The sequence below is a fragment of the Ostrea edulis genome, chromosome 4, assembly GCF_947568905.1.
Source record: "Ostrea edulis chromosome 4, xbOstEdul1.1, whole genome shotgun sequence".
Classification (NCBI taxonomy): Eukaryota; Metazoa; Mollusca; class Bivalvia; order Ostreida; family Ostreidae; genus Ostrea; species Ostrea edulis.
The window spans coordinates 15,317,460-15,340,484 of record NC_079167.1 but is presented as its reverse complement, the minus strand read 5'-3'; the positions used below and the strand labels follow the sequence as shown (position 1 = coordinate 15,340,484).

Genomic DNA, 23,025 nt, shown 5'->3' with positions numbered 1-23,025 from the left:
GAAATGATAATAAACACATTGAGACATGCACTGTATAAAAGTTGTCCAACTGCAGGTCTTAGTTTATTATTGGGCCACTGGTAATGGTCCAAACTTATAAAGTTTAACTCTGTATGAGAATGGGGACTCGGTTGAGTGCTGTGGCTCATTGGCCTTTTGTTTCCTATGATATTTAGTAGTACAGTCTAACCTCGTTATCTTGAACTCGATGGGAATGAGGAAAAAACTTTGAAATATCCGAGGATTCAAGATATCAAGTGTAAAATACTTTAAAAGTAAGTGATTGGGACTTCTGAATCACTTTGACATATCCAGGGTATTCAAGATATCAGTGTTCAAGATACTGAAGTTCAACTGTATTTGAATTTCATTTAGCCGGCATGTTTGACTCTATTTTGCTCTGTTATATTTTGTATGGTTGTCTCTGATGTAAACTATAAAGGATTTGTAACCACATGGCTTGCTGCAATTATTACATAAGCTTCTATCATCAAATCATATACAAATAGTCTATAATACTATTTATTTTGTTTAGTTTTTAATTCATCTAAGATATGATTTTATACATGTTCTGAGTTTGGAATATTACAGTAGTAGTAATGTGTTGCATAACTGTCATGTGAGACATGTGGAAATTATTTTGATTTGTATCATAAAATTCACTGATAAGCAAGGAAAGAAATGGTAGGTTAATTTGATCTTGTTTTTACTCTCTGAAATTGAAATAGACCATTCTTTTCTGTGAAAAAAAAAATGAGGAGGTGAGAGTGGTCAAGAAAACTGAGTTTCACATAACTGTCACTAATTATCATTACCACTAAACAGTGCCACATCTGTCAAAATTTGATGGGTTTTTAAAATACATTTTTCATCAGTTCTTTTTCCACACATAAAGCACAAATATAAACCAAGCATGTTATTTCATGATTCTTTGTTTTCTCAGCACAAGTTGTTTTCTAAGAATGTATTAAGTTTTTGGCACAAGAAGAAATACTATGCTAAGCTGCATGGAGTTATTTTGCACAGACTAATAAATAAAACAAGAGGAAATGAAACAATCTGCGTCTTCCATATGTTTCCCCTTCTTTTGACAGAAAAAGTCTGAGTTAGCAGACGAGAGCCCCACTGCCCCATTCAAACCCACCCCACGCTCTTCTCTTAGGCAGCGTAAACCAACAAAAAAGCAGAAACAATCTGCCACAAATTCTGGTGGGGACTTGGTAAGTTTGTGTGAAAAACTTCATCCAACATGTGCAAATGCACAGAGGTTTAATATTTAGAATTCTTGATATTCATTGGAATTGAATAGGAATTGAGTTTTCAGAATTGTTTCATTTCCAAATTGTAACCATGCGAAGACTTTTATGAATACGTCAGTAACAGGAGGGTGTTGCAGTTTTGAAGTACTTATAAAATTAGTTCATTTTCAAGCAATGCTTTCCTTTATCATTTTATGCATTTCATACAGGTACACATCTTATGTGTTGGAAATATTTAACAGCGCATGGAGTAAAGAAAAAAAGTTTTCATATTCTTTGTGTTCTATAGACTGGTTTGCTTTAGATTTATCCAGTGCATGTGTATAAATCTTATATATTGGGGGGAAAAAACCAGTTTCCTATCAGAATTGCATGCTACATGTACCTATATGACCTAATTGAACAGGGGGCCTACTCAAATGAAGATTTGGGTATGATGCAGACAACGATAAACCCAGCAGACGGACAAGACAGTAGGCCACAAAGAGAGAGGCTGAAGTCGTTAGATACATTTAGAGGGTAAGGACTACACTTGGTGTATTTGAACTTGTGATCTTGATTAAGGTCATATGTGATGTTTCTAACATTTTTTCTAAAATTGTTTTTCATCTTCTCGATATGAAGAGTTCTGTATGATTTCCAAAATAGGGTTAAATTTTCTATATTGTAGTAATATTGCCATACTTTGTATATCAGCCTGGGTAGCTCAGTGGTTAGATCACCTAACTAGTAATGCAAGAGTCCCAGCTTCAATCTCTGATGGAGAAAAAAGATTTTTCTCCCCTTCTTTTCTACAATGATTAAGTAATGTCCATATATACAACCTTCTATAATACATAAAAGCTGACTTTTCATTTTTACTTGCCATAACAAGGAATTATCAGATTATGTCATCTCTTAGACAAATCTTGTAATATACTTCAAGATCTTTTGTAGAAACAGTATAGGATGTGAGTGAATTGTGCCTGAAATGTCATGAAATATTATATATTATTGAGAAACATTGCATATGACCTTAATATATCAGGTGTAAATTTTACTTCACAGGAGATGATTATACATGCATGTCATGCTTAATTAGCAGACATGCTATTACATGTATCTATAAATTATCATCATTTTAGTTTGATTAAGAGGAAATGTAATGATTCAAAAAACATGTGACTTGCTGGTTTGGTGTAAACTTAACAACTTTTGACTTACAGGATTAGTATTATCGTTATGATATTTGTTAACTATGGCGGAGGAGGATACTGGTTTTTCCGTCATAGTCGATGGAATGGTTTAACCATTGCGGACCTTGTGTTTCCATGGTGAGAAATGGTGTTGCTTTTTATGCAGAGGTGTTGGTGTTGTAACTCTGTGTTAATATAGCTGCTTATTTAACAAGGAACTGCTGTTTTTAGTTCTATATTTATACAGTATTTAGCTACTTATTTAAGGCCAATTCAACTTAATTAGTAGATTATCATCTGGGGTCACAAAAAAATATGGGGCGGGTGGGAGGATTTTATTTTTCAATTTTTATTATTCGTAAGAAAAATTAAATTGACATAAGGCATCACACAAAGTGTTAATCAAGTTAACATTTAAAGAATCCTTTAAGTAGAAAATATAAAAATAGCATTCTGTGACTTTAATCAATCACTCATGTCATTGGAAGGCAAGTTTGTTTGAAATCGTAATTTTTGCGAAAATAAAAAAAAATCGGGGTGGGCCCTTTTTTGAGGGGTGGGCGGGGATGATAATCTATCAATTAATTTTAATTGGCCTAACAAGGAACTGCTGTTTTTAGTTCTATAGTTATACAGTATATATCTAACACAGTTTAGGCATGTTAGTTATTTAAATCTTGTTGCTCTGCATGTTTCTTTATTTAGTCTTATTAACACACTGTTTAAACTTTACAGCGACTGATTCTACTATTTTTCTCACTAAGACAGCTTTCATCATTTTGATAATAATTGCATGCGTTTATTTTGTGGGTGATCTTTAAGTTAATGTGCTTTTGGTTGAATCCAGCGATAACCACATTTAGCATGTGATATTTTCATGTCAGCTTGTGGTGCTTGTAGAATTAGTCTGACTGCCATGAACTTTGTCAACTATGGGGGAGGTGGTTACTGGTTTTTTAGCCACTCAGACTGGAACGGTCTCACTGTTGCCGACCTTTTGTTTCCATGGTAACGTCCTGTTTCACAACAAACACTTTGTATACTGACCACACTCTCCTTGTTCTGCTTTCTGTACTAACCAGCATAAGTTACACAGTCAGTCAGTGATGGGAATGGGAAAATATTGGGTGCAGAAAGAAAATTTATGCTGGCCTAGGGTAAGCCAAGTCACACCTATCAAACCTTGGAGCTTTGTTCATCAAATATCACTAACTGACTGAGTAATGAATTTACCCTGCTAAAGACATTTTCATTAAAATGTACAAACTACAGAAATATTGAAGGATATGAACAATTAACATTGTCAAAAATATATTTTTCATAAATGACCTTTTCAAAACAGTTACAATGAAATAAAATCTATTTTTTTAGTACTACAGTGCATGATTTTGTAGAATTGATACCCTGAAAAAACTGATTAAAAATAAATATAAACATGATGAAAGAGATTCACAGGAGCAAGTGCACCAATGTGGTACATGTATGTTTAATGAAATGTACATGTGTGTTTACATTTAGTATTACTATGGTGATGCCTTATATCAAATCACGCTTCTGTATTACTATGGTGATGGCTTATATTAAATCACGCTTCTGAAGAGTTACTGTAGATTTCTTGTTTTACGTGAGTACTTAAAATGGCCAAATGATGCAAAGACGTCAAATTGCAAGGACATGACTTTGTGAGTAAACTGCTGATCAAAGTTTTTACATGTATTTCAGCAGAATGAAGATAAAAGCAAGTAATTTTTATTTTGCGAGTGGTGTTTCTCACTAGATTATTTGGTAATAGCTTCCTCACATATATTTAGGAATCTACAGTTATGGTAATGTACTCAATATGGAGTTATAGATATGCATCATACTATATTCGATTATTCTGATGGATGATGACTGCATATTTCATATTATTTACATACAGAACAAGTAATAAATATGTCATTTCAATTAAAAGATTTTTATTTATTGAAATGGTAACTTATAAAAATTTGATATTGAAATACATCTAATATTTGGTTTTATAGTATGATTTGTAATGATTAGGTGTGTCATTTTATTGTGTCACACGTAGTACGTGGCAGACGTAGAGATCACTTAACCAGGCATCTGTCTGTCTGGACAGAGACACACTTCAACATATGGCAAGATCTTTTTTTTAAATACCTCATGGAAATGTAATCACAATATGATATATATACCGTGTAATGGTTTTTTCCCCCGTGATAATCCAATTTTCGCTTTCTTTGTGAGTATTTTTGAGTATGCAAACAATTAAATTCACATAAAATTTATGCTTATTGTATAGGATTAAACATTCTTTTTGAAGAATTTATCGATGTGTAAACTCCGGACATTTACTCACAAACTGAATAAAAGTGCGAAGCACTTTTATGTTAAGTTTGTGAGTAAAATGTCCGGAGTTTACACATCGATAAATTCTTCAAAAAGAATGTTTGATTCTTATAATTCCAATTCATTCACTTTATTAAAAATTTGAATAGTTTCCCCGCACTGTTATTTGTTTTCAGGCGTGTACAAATACATCTCGTTTTCAGATTTATTGATGTATAAACTTTTGTTCAGCTTTATTTTTGTCCAATCAAAACAATTGTAATAAATAACATTGGAATTATTGTACCATATCTTACAAGATAAGAATAACTCAGTGAGTATAGAAACTCACCATCTTGGATGTGGCACTAATTATGTTAAACGATTAGCAGGTGTTGTCACTCTGTACACGCACCTGTTAACTTGTAGAGTGATAACACCCGTAACAGTAATGTCTGTTCTGTACAAAATTGAAACTTTGTAACTCTAAAATTCGACTTGGAGAATCGCAAAGAACTATACAAATAAAAAACAACAGTGTTTTGGTTTTTTTTCGCAAAATTTGTGATACATTAAAAAAAAACCCATTATATGGTATATATATGTACATCACATAATAAAGATCAAGGTCATTGACATATCAAAGATCAAGGTCAGGTAGGCAATACATGTGTTCCACGAACACACACATGTATATAAAGAATACAGATTCAGTGTATACCCAGTATTCATAAAGGTTGCTTATGTAAAACAAGATGTATATCTTTTGATTTCACAGGTTTATCTGGATAATGGGTACAGCAATGGCCTACTCATTTACTGGTCTGCTTAGAAGAGTGACCCCCAAACACCAAATCTTCTGGAAGATCTTCAAGAGAAGCTGTATACTGTTTGTGCTAGGTTTGCTGGTCAACACAGGAGGGTGTGAAGGTTAGTGTGTACACATACCCAGTAAGAACTGTCAAAAAAAAGGCTGAAGTTAGTAGCATTTCATACAAAATTCTACTAGTATAGGGAGTGTTTTTATTGAGAGGACAGGTAAAAAAAGAACTGATTTTATGCGACACCCCATTGGCTATTTTTTTCCTTGCATTTTTATACCCCCCGCAACAAGTTGTGGGGGGGGGGGGGGTATACTGGGATCGGGTTGTCCGTCTGTCCGTTCGCCCGTCTGTAGACGCAATGGTTTCCGGGCTCTAAAGCATTATCCTTTCCACCTACTGTCACCATATCATATATATGGACTACCCATAGGATGAAGATGTTCCCTATCGATTTTGGGGTCCAAAGGTCAAGCGCACTGGACATCGAAGTAGCAATATGGTTTCCGGGCTCTAAAGCGTTATCCTTTTCACCTACCGTCACCATATCATACATATGGACTACCCATGGGATGAAGATGTTCCCTATCGATTTTGGGGTCAAAAGGTCAAAGGTCACGTGCACTGGACATCGAAGTAGCAATATGGTTTCCGGGCTCTAAAGCGTTATCCTTTCCACCTACAGTCACCATATCATACATATGGACTACCCATGGGATGAAGATGTTTCCTATCGATTTTGGGGTCAAAAGATCAAAGGTCAAGCGCACTGGTCATCGAAGTAGCAATATGGTTTCCGGGCTCTAAAGCGTTATCCTTTCCACCTACAGTCACCATATCATACATATGGACTACCCATGGGGTGAAGATGTTCCCTATCGATTTTGGGTTCAAAAGGTCAAAGGTCATGCGCATTGGACATCAAAGTAGCAATATGGTTTCCATTTAAATTCTTTAACGGCTTTTTTCATCGCATGGAGATGCTGTGTTCCTAGATACCTTTTGGATCATAATACTGAAGTTTTACCTATTACCAACACCCTTTGGGAGATTAGGGTAAGCAGGGGGAGGGGGGGGGGGTATTCTTAGTGAGCATTGCTCACAGTACCTCTTGTTTCACAATACTCAAGTGTTTTCTTTTGACCTGTCATGACCTTCTATATTTATACCAATGGCCTCTCTGTTGAACCAAAATGAGGATTGGAGCTATTTATAGTATGTATAAGTCGTTACACATAACTAGAGGAAGGTGTGTTGTGACCCAAAAATATGTCACTGTGCTTCATGTTGGAATTTTATGGCTATACACTCTGTAAGGTTTAGATCCATCAAACTGTTGATTGATGTTTGGAGTATCTACACTCTCGCACCAAAAGTATGTCAATTTTTTCCCCAAGATGGCCGCCGTAAAAAAATTCCTACAGTGTACTCTAGAGTGTGAATACATATACACGTGTATCTTCTGCATGTTTACAAAAACCACACCAATTTTTTCTTTGTTTGACAGCAACTCCTCTTACCAAACTAAGAATCCCTGGAGTGCTTCAGAGGTTTGCAGGAACTTACCTTGTTGTGGCAACAATTCACATGTTCTTTGCCAAAACAGTTGATGTCAGCATGGTAAATATTGGTTGATAAAAGTAGCAAATAATTCTGTTAATTAGTATATAATATTTATATTTCCAGATGAAGTGATTGGAGATGTAAAAAAGTTTTGTGTTGTTATCCGATGTACAGTATCTTAAAGTGAAATTTACCCCTCTCAGGCCTATCACTTTTGCCTTTTAATTACTTATTACAGTACTAGATAAGCAACAAGTGTTTTTTAATGGATGACTTGGGCATATTCACTGAACACCACATGCAGTCTGCTTAAAAAGTTGACAGCCCTTGCAATCGGCAGTTCCCTAGACACTTCACACATAATATCATGAATTCCTACAGATGCATTGCAACTTTATGACTTTCAATGCATTTAGTGTTGAGTTTGAGTGTATGCTTATCTATGCCCTTTGTTAATGAACAGTCGTTTTTTTAATTTGATTAAAATGCATGAATGTAAAAGAAAAAGAAAATTTTACTATTTTATCTACTGTAGATTCCTTGATACATGTATATGCGAGGAATTTATTATCGCATAATTTTGCAAGAGGCATCACTCGCGAAATAAAATTATTCACTTTTATTTTTGTTGTTGTTAAAATACATGTAAGAACCCTTGATTAACAGACAACACGCAAATTCATGATCATGCGATTTGACGTATACGAGTCATTTCGCCATATTACTAGTAAGTACTCGCGTAAAATAAGGGTGAATCAAAATAAGGAATCTACAGTATTTGTCCTTGTTTGGGGTTCGCCATTTAGACATGATTAATGATGACTATGTCAATATCAAGGTGACTATGCTTGATAACTTGGTGACAGTGAACCGAATAGATGTAAAATATCATAAGAAATCTTCTTTTAGTCTTCATAATTAACAATTAGTCATAAGATATAAAGATCTGTGCATATTAATAGCTTAAAATACATGGTGCATCCTCACATCAGGGGTCCTGAGTCGATTTGTGGCCATGTACATGAGTGGATTCAGAACCCGATGTTGTGAGGATGTACAAGGTGATAATGTACACACTATAAGAAAAATGTTAAACAAATCTTGAACTCCAAAATATCTCAAAATGTTGTTTTTTTTAAAGTCCTGTGTACTTTGACCTACCGATTTTCGGGTTGTTTACATTCAGAAGGCAAGAAAATATGTTTTGATATTACTATTATATTTTTTCATGTATGTTTTCACATGTAATCACAATTAAATTACTTAAGATAAATTTAGGAAAAGAGGTCATTATTTTACAGTATACTAACTGGGGCTTTATCCGGGACATTGTGGATTAATTTTATTTTGTAGTATACTTACTGGGGCTTTATCCGAGACATTGTGGATTAATTTTATTTTGTAGTATACTTACTGAGGCTTTATCCGAGACATTGTGGATTAATTTTATTTTGTAGTATACTTACTGGGGCTTTATCCGAGACATTGTGGATTACTGGATGGAGTGGATATTACACATCATCATTGTGACTATTCATCTTGTGATTACTTTTGCATTAGATGTTCCAAACTGTGGCAAGTAAGTGAAGAGAGAGAGAGAGAGAGAGAGAGAGAGAGAGAGAGAGAGAGAGAGAGAGAGAAGAGTGTGGACAGACAGACAGATTAGTAACATTGAAACCCATGTTTAAAAGTGACAATATGAAAAAAAACCTGTCACATTTCATACGAATATCCAAGATTTAAAGACATTTTGGAGTATGACAGTATAGATACATGTAGTTTTTATAAGAATATACTACAGCATGTACAGTGTATATTTTCAGCATATGGCACTTTTCCGTGACTTTCATATATATGTAAATTTCAGAGGCTATCTTGGGCCTGGTGGTCTACATGAAGATAAAAAATACGAGAACTGTACGGGAGGAGCAGCTGGCTATATTGACAGAGAAGTGTTCGGAAATGACCACATTTACAACAGCCCCACATGCAAGGTACATCTGTACATTGACATAGTTATTTCATCGTGAAATTATGAGACTTTAAACAAAGCATAGTCATCAGTGAAAATCCTTGTTTGATTGCAGCCAATATACAAGACAACTGTGCCTTATGACCCCGAAGGACTTTTAGGGACTTTGAATTCAATATTTATGTGCTATCTAGGATTACAGGCAAGTGCTTATTCTGAGAGAAGAAAATGGAAAGAGGAATTTTTTATTTTCTAGTGTATGGACTATTATTAGAGTTTGTAAGATACATAGTATATCAGTTGTGAATATAGGTCACATTGAGAATACTGATGCATTATTGCTTGCTTAATAATTAAATGTGTATTTCTACATAGGCTGGTAAAATATTGATGACATATAAAGAACCGGCACCCAGAGTGAAAAGATTTGTAATTTGGGGTGTAATATTGGTAAGTAAATTGTGTTGCATTGAATCATGAATGAATGATGTCAGTGTATATCGTTGAGGATTTCAATATTGAATATAGATGATCAAGTTTTTAGTTGACCTGAGATGAAAAGTCAAGTAGGCTTTTATAATTGATTTCTGTTTTGTCTGTCTGTCTGTCAGATCCAGGTTAGAATAGGTCCTCAGTACCCCTTGCTTGTCGTAAGAGGCGATTAAATGGGGCGGACGAGACCACAAAAACCGAGGTCTGGTGTCACAGCATGTGTGACATGATAAAAATCCCTCCCTGCTCAAAGGCCATAAGTGCTGAGCATAGGTCTAAATTTTGCAGCCATTCACCGACTATTGTGACGTCTCAATATGAGTGAAAAATTCACATACAATTAATCAATCCATCAATCAATCAACTTCTTTTCAAGAACCACTTAGCCAATTTCAACCAAACTGAACACAAACCATCTTTGGTCAATTGGAAATCATGTTTTCTTTAAAATTAAGGATCATGCCTTCTTCCAAAGGAAATGATTAAGAATTAGTAAAAGTTAGGTGGTTTTTTTTTTTTTTTTTTTTTTTTTTAAATCTACTCAGGAACCTCTGGACCAGAAAAGCCATAAACATGCATATTAACTTTCCTATAGAATGAAGATTCAGGCTTATTTAAATATATCCCCAGTACCAGATTAAGTATTTCAATTTTAGAAAAGAATTCAGAGTAAAATTCTTAGAACTTTTTCTTCTCAAGAATCTCAAGTCTACAATTTGTAAAATATACAGGCATTTGCAAATAGTATGGATTCAAATTTGTTCACACCATGGACATGTATTTAAAAGATTCTTTACATAAATTCAGATAAATTCTCAAGAAGCACAAGGATACAGGATGTCAAATGAATATGCTGACATCCTCATGTAGTGTAGATTCAAATTTGATTGTCTCTAAAAAAAATTAGTTTACCGAACAAAAATGATGATGAAATGAAAATATATTTTTTTGTAGTGTCTGATTGCTGGTAGTTTGTGCCATTTCAAAAAAGATGGAGGAATAATTCCAATCAATAAAAATTTATGGTAAGATATCATTTCAAAAGGATGTATGAAGCAATAGACAAAGTGATTTTATAGTAATTTTGTGATATTTGCAACCATTCCAGTACATGTGTTGGTTAGGAAATATCCTGTAAAGGAATTTATGTAGTAAGGAATAATTCTAAGATTTTAAGAATCTGTTAATTTTACCCCCTGCATTAAAGGTGTAGGGTATGCTGGAATCCGTTTGTCCTGTTGTCCGTCCGTCCATAGAAAGATTGGTTGAACTTAAAGTGATTTCTTGTTCACGTGGAGTGACCATACTTCACTCTGGTGTAGTAGTCTTGTCACAATACATAACATTTTAAAGAAACATAACACATTTTCCACCATCCACTGCCTCGATATCTGCCTTTTGATAATTGTGCTCTTGGCAGGGGGTATATCAATCCAACCTAGGACAGTTCAAGTTTATTTATACAACATATACTGATCAAAATTATTGTGTGTATCATTTACAAGGTGAAGGTCACCGTGAGAAAAAAAATCATCAAGTCATGGAATTTGTGAAAAACCTTGTACAATAAAACTATTCACTAAACAATAATCTATTTTCTTAAGATAAATTCTGTGTGTGTGTGTGTGTGTGTGTGTGTGTGTATGTGTGTGTTATTTTCTGAAAGGAAACTTGCAATCATTTTCAATAGTGTTTATGTTTCTTGCAGGTCTTTATCCTATGTTTTCTGTATGGCAGGATTCGCATTTTTCTTGTTAGCATTTTGTTACCTAACCATTGATGTTTACAAAGTTTGGAGTGGGGCACCTTTTTATTTCCCAGGTAAGTGACCTCAATACTTGTGTTTGATTTAATCAAATATTGACTGTAATTTGAACTAAGTCAAAGTTTGGAACAAAAAGTTGAATAATAATATCTTAAGCAGGAAAGATGTTTTAAGTTTTCTAAAGTTATTAAAGAATTGTGGCAATGAGTGGTGACTGCATTGGTTTTTAAGAAAGTATGGGAAATGTTTAGTTTAAAAGCTAACAGCTAAAATATATTTTAGAATACAGAGTTGCATTTAATTTATTACTATCAGAATTTTGATAGACATGTTAATTTTTAAAATATTTTTTCAACACATTGTCAAGTATATACATTGTATGTGTCCTTTGAAGTTGAGCTGAACTTAGCAAGATGTGACTCAATGATATGTGTTTTATTTGGTACAGTAGCAATGTATGTTAAGTATATAACTGGCTCCTTGGCAGGCATGAACTCCATTTTTATGTACATTGCCCATGAGACGTATCGAACTTTCTTCCCCGTGGGTTGGAAGGTGGAAGACAACCATTGGCAGCTACTGGCTCTACACTTATGGGGCCCCGCCTTCTTCTGTCTCTTCACATACATGATGCATCGCAAAAAGATTTACATCAGCATTTAAACAACCATAAGTGTGAGAGTACAAATCCCCAAAATATCATAATTCCCATATAAAGCATGCACATTTCCGATTCCCTGTACTAGTGAAAGAGGGTGATATTCAAATATCAATCTCCAAATATTTAAACTTCATGTTATTACTAAAACTGTATGCAGGGTTATTTTCACCCCATGTTTATTTGCTCTTATCCTTTTATACTTGCAAATGGTTTTGCACTGTTCTTGATATGCCCGGACACAGTTGTGTTCAGAGAGAAATAAAAGAGAAAACAGTTTCGTTCAGTGTTAAATTTGCCCACTGACAACAAGGGAGAAAGGCGCGAAAATAAAACGGGGGCGAATATATCCCTGTATTCAGTAGTAATCTTTGAAACTCATAATGAATAAGTTCTTGTAAAGCTGCTGCTTTATTAGTTTTTGAAACTTTATATAATAAATAAGCTCGCTTTATAAAATACACAACACAAACACCTTGTTCAATATCACTGCACAACTTTCTGACACTCCCAAACCAAACAAGCTTTCTAATCAAATTTTGTCTGTTGTATTTCAAAGTATTGCGTATGTATTACTTTTAGTTGAATTCAAGGGCAGATAATTCCAAACAATTATTCCAAATTGGACCATTCTGAAAACGTCTTGTTATTTTAATGAACAATAAGTTTCAAATGGTTCTGCAGCTATTAATTGCTGAGAGATTTCTTCTCTTCCAGAACATAATTCCAAGTCACCAAAATCTTGTGTTCCGCTAAATGGTTTCAATGCAGTTGTAAAGAGCCACATGTATAACACCAAAATCACAATTGTTGTACAAGTTTTCCTACTTACTGTTATTATGTATGGTACTGGTAGTGTGAATAAATTGAACTATGACTGTTGGAGAAAGTGAGTGGATGAGATACTCTAATGACTGAAATTATTACATGAGTCAGTGTGTTATGATCTTGTTTTAATGGTTTAGATGAATATTATGTACATACGATAAAATTCATAGGTGAATTAGCTGACGATTGTAGTGACTCAGGTGAGCGTTATGGCCCATATACTTCAAGCTTGTTTATAAGCCACCAGAGGAACTAGGTTTCCTATTGTCATCCATTTCATCACATGGCAATGCCACTATCCAATAGATAAACACTGTTTATGTATTGTGTATCAGATGTTTTCTATCTATATGTTGATGTTAAAATTCTACTTTTTTCATTACCTATGAAAACAACTGCGAAGACTTGGGTACCTTTTCTTTTTGTATTAGAAAGTAAGCCGAGTTTTACAACAACAAAAAAACCCCAGTTACCTATAATAATGATGTATTGTTTGTAGTTGTAAATACACCAGTAAAAATACACGATCTGTCCAACATCATTAGATTTAGAATCTTCAATAACTCAGTGTTATATACATGTGTATATATATATATATATATGACCAGGAATATATTTGATGTCAGTCTTTATTGTCGTTGATTTTCCATTTCTAGGTATGAACCCCATTCTGTTATACATGGGGCATGAAGTCTTGCATCATCACTTTCCACTCAGCTGGAGTGTGGCCCACAAGCATTCCAATATACTTCCTATGGACTTATGGGGCACGGTATTCTGGGTCCTTGTCGCACTAGTGTTGTATAAGAAAAGGCTCTATTTCTCAGTCTGATATACGAGTCATTTTTGTTTAAATCATTTTTCATGTTACGCTCAGTGGCCACAACAGAATAACGTAAATGATATACCAAAGACAGCGATTACATTGAGCAGTGTTTTTGTCTATTTACCTTGTTAGGGGAAGTTCTTGCCCATGTTAATTTTGCCCAGATGTTTTGTTAAGTGTGAAATAGGTCAAAATGAAATGGGTAAGAAAACTTCCTTGTGTATTAATAAAAATCTTTGTCATTAGAGTAATATTTCAGCAAATTACCCACGATATTATATTTTATACTACCTTATACGGAAATAATTAGGCAAGTAGTGTGGACAGTAAACTCATATGTAGATTATATCTTGCCATAAAATTGTCAAGACTTTTCAGCTAATGCATACTGGGAGGAAATTTGCTATGACTCAAAAGTAGGTTATGATAATTTAATGTTTTGATATTACGAGGCTTGCATCATATCTGCACATTGTGAGGATGGCTTTACATAGGTCAAGATGAATTGATTTTCTGTTTTTCTGACTAATATTTTAATTTTCCTAGTGTGTTTGATGTTTGATGATTACAGAGTTTTGAGCTAGTCTGAATTTTGTAACTTCAGCACTCATTTTCTTCATATTTGAATTAAAAAAGGAAATTGTAATTTGGAATCTCAAAAATTCACAAACACAGAAAAGAGGTAAATATTTTGTGGCCCTTGAGATTGATAATTTACCCATTGCAGATAGCTTCAGAATCTAATTTTTTCCAGTCATAAAATGTACATATATCTTATAACATATGTTCCTCATGATAAAGATGAAGATACAAGTAAAAGTCGGCATCAATGTCTAATGTTATAGAGTGAGACTTCCCCCATAGTGACCCCTCCCCGCTTAAGTCTGGCTCTTGAGTGAGCCCCCCCCCCCCTCCCCCTCCCCCCTCTCCCTAGCTTTGTAGCGAGACTTCCAAAGCTCCCCCACTGAAGTTTTACTTAGAATCAAGACAGCCTCTGCAAAGATCACATCAAATCCTAACTTTAAAAAAAAAGTGAGGGGGGGGGGGGTGTCACCACTAGCTACTTCTTAAAGCTTTTCTGCCCATGTGGGGTGCATGAATTGTGTCCATTTACCAAACCTGCATTGTATTCACTTTATGTATAACTTTAGTTTATATTTATTTATTCTATGTAAAAACGTTAAACCTATGAGCTGTATGGTTCTTGGTGATAAGCAATACAATAAAGAACCCATTGTAGTGAAGCCTTGCAGTTATATACACAAACATTATTTAAATCACAAGCTGTGTAATACCAAAACCCCCTAAACAATGTTGTAAACTAGCAAGTTACATTTCAGTATGATAGTAATTATTTGCCTTCTCTGACTTTCATATCATTGTATCAGAATTGTCTGCTTATTTCTTTTGCAACTTTCATAAAGATTGTTTTGTTAGTAAGAATACTCTGGCGATCAAAAAAGGTCGAAATCCAATCTTTCTAAAAAGTTCTAAAAACTGATGATACATACTTGATTTAAGTTTTTATTACCTAAATCAACCTAATTTGAATTCAACTCTGCAAAGAATATTCAAATGTATTTAAAATTTTGTGTGAGTAGTTTAGAAGGTTGATGGGAAGGTTTACTCCCAAGCCAAGCTCCTTAAGGTAGTACTCTACATCGTCATAATGGCTGACTTACTTTAAAAACTGGGATGAAAAAATAGATATCAGCAATATTAGACTTTTCCTTTTCTATTTAAATACCTAGCCGAGTAGCTCAGTAGGTTAGAATACCGACTACTGAACTGTAGGTCGCAGGTTCAAGTCCAGCAGGGGTTTTAATTTTTTTTCAGATTACCTTCTATTAAAACTGTATTTTTGACAAAATAAAGTAGATTTAAAAATTTTCAACTTCAAAATATTGTTGTACATATCCTCCACTTTTCATCTACATCAAATTTCTCTGGTGTTGCATACCTCCTTAAAGTGGGAGGTTGGAACTCTTAAAGCCAGATTTCCAGCCTGAGTCTCACAAGCAGAGTTTTGAAGAGAGACTGGTTCTGGAGTGAACCTTCTTCCATGAGGAAACTCTCACTCCAAATGTAGATTTCAGCTTTTGCCAGGTCTCACTTCAGAGATTGATTTTGGCATAGGGCGAAGATAGATCTTCCAGAGGAGAAATCTCACCCCTTAACTAGATTTCTGTGAAAGGTATCGCTTCAGAACAAGACTTCCACGAAGGGACACGACTCTGGGGGGAGACTTAACTCTAGAGTGGATCTTCCTCCATAGGGGGTCTCATCTAGGGTAAGACTTGGGAGGGGGGGGGGGGTCACTTATGGGGAAATTTCACTCTCTAACACAGGTATGGAGTTATTAAGTAAACAACAGAAACATTGGGTAATTTGTATAATCGGGGAAGAATTATCAATGAATTGTTCATGTGGAAAACCAGCAGTATATTATTATACAGATTTCGAGACAATGTACTATTTCATTCATCAGCATCATCCATGCTTCATTTTTCTGAATGGTTTTGTTATTATTCTCCTTGTTTACGGGGTTTGTTATGTGGGAGGTCAATATCAGGGTCACAGTAGCCTTTTGTGCCCCACAGGTGCATCATGTGCCTTATTGATTGTTCTGACGAGATTATTTATATTTATGGACCAATACACATCTTTCAGTACCTAAATGATAAATACTTGTATCCTTCATTGCATTTTTCTGTATGACCACACCAAATACATTTGAATTCTTTTATTAATCATGTGTATACATCATAATGATTTACTAATACTGTACTGTGCAATATGCAATTTTTTGATAAATTGACCAGATTTGTGTGTGCGTGTTTTTTTTTTTTTTCTACTGTCACAAAGTACAAAAGACAACATTTTGATGAACAGAAGTCACGCAAAGAAAATAAGATTTTGATCTTCAGACAAGGGCAAACAGACATTTCCAAGGTCAAATCTGAATAATCTCTCTAAATGGCGTTCACAAAAAGCCATTCATAAAATACGTGAATGTTCACAACATGCTTGGATAAAGAATCACTGTAAATGATTTCTCACAAAAAATCAGATACCGTTTTCATTTTCCAACCTCGGAGCTGAATGAAGTTTAGTGTAAACGTGTCATTGGTATTGCATGGTTGTTGTTGGAACAGCATGGCTGATTGTCGTCCGATAGAATTGGCTGTCGAATATCTGATAAGTATTTGATTCTTGGGGTTTTGTCTTTAGCCAAATAGACGAGGAATGTCAAAGTGCAAAATGACGTCATGAAAGCGGAAATTCCCGCCACAATCAGACACCAGGGGGTCAGGACGGTAATGGTGGCGTGGCTGGTTGCCAGGGGAAACTGAAAAGTCCTCTTCATCTGGAGGGTGATGGTCGTTATCTTACCAACAACTACCCACATCATGATAGCTGAAATAAAGTAATTTTTAAAAAATGAAAACGGGGCTTACTCAGATTCTTGTATACACACGGGTATTTGAAATATCAGCTTCTCTACCTGATACTGCGAAACATGAGCATGCTGCGATACCAAAGCCTTTCCTTAGGACTCTTGGTCTGTAGTACAGCAAAAACGACACTAAACCGATCAGTAGACATGCTATGCTGAGAGAGGCCTCGATCTGGTACTCTAGAAGTCCACTTAACGCATTGACTGAAAGAATGACAACATTTTGAAAAAGAACTTTTTAAAAATCGGAAATCGGGTTTTAAAATGTATAAAATTTTACTTACAACAAATATCTTTTAGTAATCCAAGATGGTCAACATGGAATTTAGACAAATGTTTGTTTTCGTAGTCTACAAAAGTCTCCGTCAAACAAGCTAATTCTGTGCCGTTTTTGTACTGTCCCTCAAAACAGAATGAGAAAAACCACAGTCCGGCAGATACTTCCGCTGTAAGGTCGGAGAGTGTCACGGAGCCGTTTGTCACGGGAGACTTTTTTTCGTCGTCAAAAAATTCCAAGTGTAACTTCATCCATCCCGGCGTGGCTATAGTCGTGAGCTGGCACAGCAATGATAACGCGACTAAAACTAAAATCAACGTCAGGTTCTGGAATAGGAAACTTTGCACGTCATTCCCGGAATGTTTCCCCATTTTTTGACACTTTTTTCCCCTTCGCTGTAGGATTTGTTACATATTACTTAAGTATTTGAACGATACGTTCACTTGTGCAGCGGGTGTGCTTATACATAAACCCCGTCAAAATTACTATAGTTCTCACTGCTACTGGGCGAGAGTTTACTCACCTACTTAATCGTATTCCTGTGGTGAAGACCCGACACCCTTGTGCTGAAAACATAAACCCGTTCGTTTACCCAACGAAACTTGAGATCGTTTATAGGTGCAATATCATCCCGAGAAATCGCATTGTATATTTTGTTCTTGAATTTTTTTCAAGGTTATATAAAGCGCTTCATAGTACATTGTATAATCTTGCCGAGACATCCTATAAAGTACCGGTAAATGAAAGTATAATAAAATAATAAAGTTTGAGGTTGTCAGGTTACGATGCCTTTGTTGATTTAGTGCAAAGGGACCTCTTGTAACGATCCTAACGTTTTGTCAAAAAAAAAAAAAAAAAAGATCTTTGGCATCATTTGTTTGAAACACTCATTTTTAAAATGTGATTTTTGCGTTGAATATCAAAACTACACAAAGGCTCTAAAGAGCTTGAATTACAAACCTAGGACAAATAATTAATGTTGAATCAATTTATAAAAACACGACTCGGAAGCAATTCTTGAGAAGTTAATTGTTTTAGTCCTTATAATTCTTTTTTTTTTTTTTTTTTTACCATTAGTGGAGCTTTTGCCCCCAAAATACAGCGACTTGGGATGCAACATTTCTAAAGTAGATATTGCTAAGGAAGACATTAGTGGTGACCATATTGGAAATTACTTCTATGGGACCTCAAGAGAATTATTTTTGTATTCAGTCTTTCTGGGGAAAAGGTCAGTCTGGGGGAACCCATGATGACCATGTCCTTTCCTTGGCAGTAGCGTATTATCGCGATATGTTTGTTTTCTGTTTCCCATACGTAGATGTTGCTATGATAATGGTTCAAATGTAGAATTTTTTACGCACTCTATTGTAAAATTTAAAGAGCTCTTGTTATAAATCTATCAATTCTATGGACCGTTAAACATGTTAAGTTTATGTACCCGCCGTGAAATGGCTCGGAGGATATAGCGTTACTTCTTGTCGTCTATCATTCTGGCATATATCATATTTGCTAGACTTTTTAGCTTACCTGAACCGAAAGCTCTAATGAGCTTTTCTGATAAAAATTTGTCAGTTTTCTGTCCTCATTGTAAACTTTTCATCTTGTTCAGCAGAACCATCATCCCAAATTCGATCAAACTTGGCACAAAGCTTCTTTGGATGAAAGGGCGCCAAGTTCGGAGTGTCAGAATCCATACGTCTTGCAACGGGAGATAATTAGTAATTTATTAAACTAAAGTGAGGTAATTCCAACCCTCCCCACTGACCCAGATATTAAAGAGTAGATGTGTTCAAATCATGGTCATTTTAAATGGGGATATGTATGAAAAAATCTTTTAAAATCTAAAAAAAAAAAGAAAAAAAAAAAGAAGCAGGACCTTGATTAATAAAATTAATATGAATGCATCCAGTGGTAATGTAGATTCAAGTTTGCTCAAATCAGGGCCATGGAGTGGGTCATATTAGGGGATCAAATTTTCATATTAGAAAATACGTGTATAAGGAAAAAACTTTTTAAAAATCCCGCTTTCTCCTGAACTGCAAGGGCATGATAACTGATTACCTCAAATGGGCTTTTATGCACGTTTTTCACTTCTTCTCCAAAACCACTGGGCCAATTATAACCAAACTTGGCCAAAAGCATCTTTGAGTGAAGGGTTTTCAAGTTTGTTCAAATGAAGGCACATGCTCCCTTCAAAGGGGAGATAATTACAAAAATGCAAAAATAGGGTGGGGTCATTTAAAATCTTCTCAAGAATCACTGGGCCAAAAGAGATGAAGTTTTCATGAAAGCTTTCTGACATAGTGCAGATTTAAGTTTGTTAAAGTCATGGCCCCCGGGGGTAGGATGGGGCCACAATAGGGGATCAAAGTTTTACATGCAACTATATAGGAAAAATCTTCTTCTCAAAAACTACTGGGCTAGGAAAGTGGATATTTACATGAAAGCTTTCTGACATAGTGCAGATTCAAGTTTGTTAAACTCATGACCCCTAGGGGGGAGGATGGGGCCACAATAGGGGATCAAAGTTTTACATAACTTATAAATAGAAAAAAAATCTTTTAAAATTTTATCCTTAAGAACCATCGGGCTAAAGAAGTTTACAGTTGCACAAAAGCTTCCTGACATAGTGCAGATTGAAGTTTGTAAAAATCATGGTCCCCGGGGGTAAGATGGGGCCACAGTAGGGGATCAAAATTTTACATATAAATATATAATTGGAAAAATCTTCCTGAAAAATCACTGGGCCAGAAAAGTTTACATTTACATGAAAGCTTCATGACATAGTACAGATTCAATTTTGTAAAAATCATGGCCCCCGGGAGTAGGTTGGGGCCACAATAGGGATCAAAGTTTTACATGCAAATATATAGGAAAAATCTTTAAATATGAGTCAAGGTGACTCAGGTGAGCGATGTGACCCATGGGCCTCTTGTTTTGTTGTTGTGCTTACAGATTTTCATCATTGCTTTGCCATAACAAGTTGCAGATAAAGTTTGAATTTTGTGATTTTTCGCTGAGTTACGGATCTTGGACTTCAAAAAATAGTGTGAATTATCAGTTTTTCGGACTTTTTTGGGGTATTATTTGTTCCCGGATAATATATAAATAAAAAGATGCATCATATGTACATTGAAAGTTTTTAAATGTACATATGATACACTTTTTTTAAAACGACGAAAAGAGCGGATTTTGGTGGTGAATTTTATTTATATATCATTCGGGAGCAAATGATACAAAACTTCAATATCTGACAACCGAACCCCTGTGGGCACATATTGCGCCTTTAAATACTCTTTACTTGAAATGCCCGAAATGAACTTTATCTTCAGACGTCATTTTTGATAAATCTTCTTTGCCGTTCACCGTGTTATCCAAATCATATGCGAATTAGTTCCCTTTCTCCGACTGGACAGGTTTTCTTCATTTTATTTCAACATGCGTTGTGTCTGTTTTGTGTTCATGCTTTTCGATGTCACTTTCACCAGTACCCCTTTCACTGCTTTCTAACTGTTGATAGTGGACCTCTCCAAACATTTTTCATTGTTATTGGAATCATTTTCTGGTAATGAATCTTTCCTTACTACCGGTTCTTGGTTGATGCTTTCTGCAGATTCAGCGTTCGTTCTTTTGATTGGTGGTTCTACATGAGTTTGAAAAAGAAGATGGGTGACTTTGTCGAGCCGAGAACCCACAGAGGGACACATATCAAAGTTAAAATTGAAACTCTCCAGAAAAAGAAAAATTTGCATTCTAGTTAAAACAACCAATCCATAGTTTCCAAAAGTGCTTTTTCGATGTGCCCATTTCAAAGGAACATTGAAAAATCCTATACTTAAAATCACCTATACGCGAAAAACGCACAAAATAACAGTAAATTTTACTTTTCCAAGCAGATTTTCATATGGAGTGGGCCAAGTCTCCATTGTGAATTAAGTGAAATATGTTAGTACATGTTCAGGTGTAATATGTTTTGTAAATAAAAGTATGGAGACTTGACCCATTCTATGAAAAAAAACTTACATAATGTGTATAACTTTTGTCGTATTATCAAGGAAATTTCTATGTCCACGACGGGTGACTTTAGATACATGTAGCTTGAAATTCGGAAATTATTCATGTTATGGATAGCCGAGGTGGTATAGCGGCAGTCTCATTGAAGTTTTGGACAGGCTCAGATTGCATATCTGTGGTTCGAATACCAATTTATGCTACCTACTATTTTTCTTATTAATGAATAGACTTCCCACAATTATTTGTCTCTGGCATTTCATACTAAGTTTATTAATGACGATCACAACTAATAGATTCCAACATGCAGCTAGTGAATAAATGTAAACAAGTATGGGGCCTCCTGTGAAGTATGGATGTTGTTTATGTAAATGACACATTAAAGGAAAGTTAAAGAAAACAATTTCAACAGAGCTAAGAAGTTACTTGAAGAGATTATGACAAAAGCCAAATATGCAGTTGGTGCACAGATTGTCTAAAAGGTACAGTGAACCACAGTTCAGTACAAAAACAAAAGCAAATCAAGTGTCTGTTTCTGTCCCATTTCTATTTGCTGGGAAATCTAACAGCGTTCTGTAACTATAAAAACCGGCCTCAGAGTTGTACCAAAAGAGGGGAGAACTGATGTCTTTATCATATTCGGTTTATTACTACCAGTAGGTTGTAAATGCTGTTCAAAAACATTTGTTGGGGAAAAACTGAATCCAAATCAAAGCATTAATACTGCACCATACACAAAACACTATTCCATATTTGATTTACACCACAAAACATGTGAGGTTTCTCATTCACATCGGTTAATGTGTCAATGGAAATGCAGATAACATATTGTTGGATGTTGCGAGCATATATGTAATGTCATTTGGTACCTTAGGTACTCCAGGCATCAGTGTAATTATATGTGTTAAAACCGCTTAATGTCTGATATACATGATGCTGCCTGTGAAACAAATTCTGATGATGATTTTGATTAAATATCCTTCTTTGAAGTATGATCTATATATTTGTTTTGAATTCTAAATATTTTGGACAGCGTTTTAGTACGGTATTGTATCTACGGGTACCATCAATGCGGATTTTAAGGAGGAGAAGTTTGATGTAGATGAAAAGTGGAGGTTATGTACAACAATATTTTGAAGTTGAAGATTCTCAAATTTACTTTATTTTGTCAAAAAATACAGTTTTAGTACAAGATAGTCTGAAAAATTAAAAGCCCCTGCTGGATTCGAACCTGCGACCTACAGTTCACCAATCGGCATGCTAACCTACTGAGCTACTCGGCTAGGTATTCAAATTGAAAATGAAAAGTCAAATATTGCTGGTATTGATTTTTTCCTCCATGTTTTTAAAGGAAGTCAGCCATTATGACGATGTAGAGTACTTCCTTAATTAAATTAAACTCCTGATTCGCGACCGGTGCCCAATCATGAATAGACTTAGTGTTCGCCAAGTTCACCCATCATCTTTGAAAAAAAACCCAGGTGACAATTAAAGTGGTTTCCAGTTTTCCCGAATCTTATTCCCTGTGTGAGACCACATTTAATAGATAGGGTTGGCCTGGTGGATCATTGGTTCTGGACAATGGTTTGT

At 35.1% G+C, this 23,025-nt stretch overlaps 2 protein-coding genes across 4 annotated transcripts in view; one reads left to right on the top strand and one right to left on the bottom strand.

Moving 5' to 3' along the window:
- The window catches only part of LOC125668434 (heparan-alpha-glucosaminide N-acetyltransferase-like), a 28,596-nt gene extending 12,077 nt beyond the window's left edge, over positions 1–16,519 (top strand). Inside the window, exons 7-18 of one of the 3 annotated variants that reach the window (XM_048902603.2) lie at positions 1,095–1,220; positions 1,666–1,778; positions 2,465–2,572; positions 5,544–5,695; positions 7,094–7,206; positions 8,607–8,728; positions 9,017–9,143; positions 9,237–9,323; positions 9,497–9,571; positions 10,568–10,638; positions 11,322–11,434; positions 13,521–16,519. In XM_048902603.2, the coding sequence (XP_048758560.2) occupies positions 1,095–1,220; positions 1,666–1,778; positions 2,465–2,572; positions 5,544–5,695; positions 7,094–7,206; positions 8,607–8,728; positions 9,017–9,143; positions 9,237–9,323; positions 9,497–9,571; positions 10,568–10,638; positions 11,322–11,434; positions 13,521–13,696 (1,383 nt within the window). In that variant the 3' untranslated portion in view covers positions 13,697–16,519. Of the gene's footprint in view, positions 1–1,094; positions 1,221–1,665; positions 1,779–2,464; positions 2,573–3,334; positions 3,443–5,543; positions 5,696–7,093; positions 7,207–8,606; positions 8,729–9,016; positions 9,144–9,236; positions 9,324–9,496; positions 9,572–10,567; positions 10,639–11,321; positions 11,435–11,865; positions 12,054–13,520 lie in introns of all 3 variants that reach the window. The other 2 variants (XM_056162053.1, XM_048902600.2) reach the window with 2 other exon arrangements.
- On the bottom strand, positions 16,419–18,118 carry LOC125668443 (uncharacterized). Its single transcript, XM_056162054.1, has 3 exons — positions 17,432–18,118; positions 17,196–17,351; positions 16,419–17,107 (listed from the first exon to the last, which is right to left on the bottom strand). The coding sequence occupies exons 1-3, from the start codon at positions 17,793–17,795 to the stop codon at positions 16,800–16,802; spliced, it is 828 nt and encodes a 275-aa protein (XP_056018029.1). The 5' UTR covers positions 17,796–18,118; the 3' UTR covers positions 16,419–16,799.
- Positions 18,119–23,025: the final 4,907 nt, after the last annotated feature.

Coding starts and splice junctions, on each gene's coding strand:
- LOC125668443 (XM_056162054.1), bottom strand. CDS start 17,795: ATGGGGAAACATTCCGGGAATGACGTGCAAAGTTTCCTATTCCAGAAC. Junction 17,352..17,431: donor ATTACTAAAAGATATTTGTT/GTAAGTAAAATT, acceptor TCATTCTTTCAG/TCAATGCGTTAAGTGGACTT. Junction 17,108..17,195: donor CTCATGTTTCGCAGTATCAG/GTAGAGAAGCTG, acceptor ACTTTATTTCAG/CTATCATGATGTGGGTAGTT.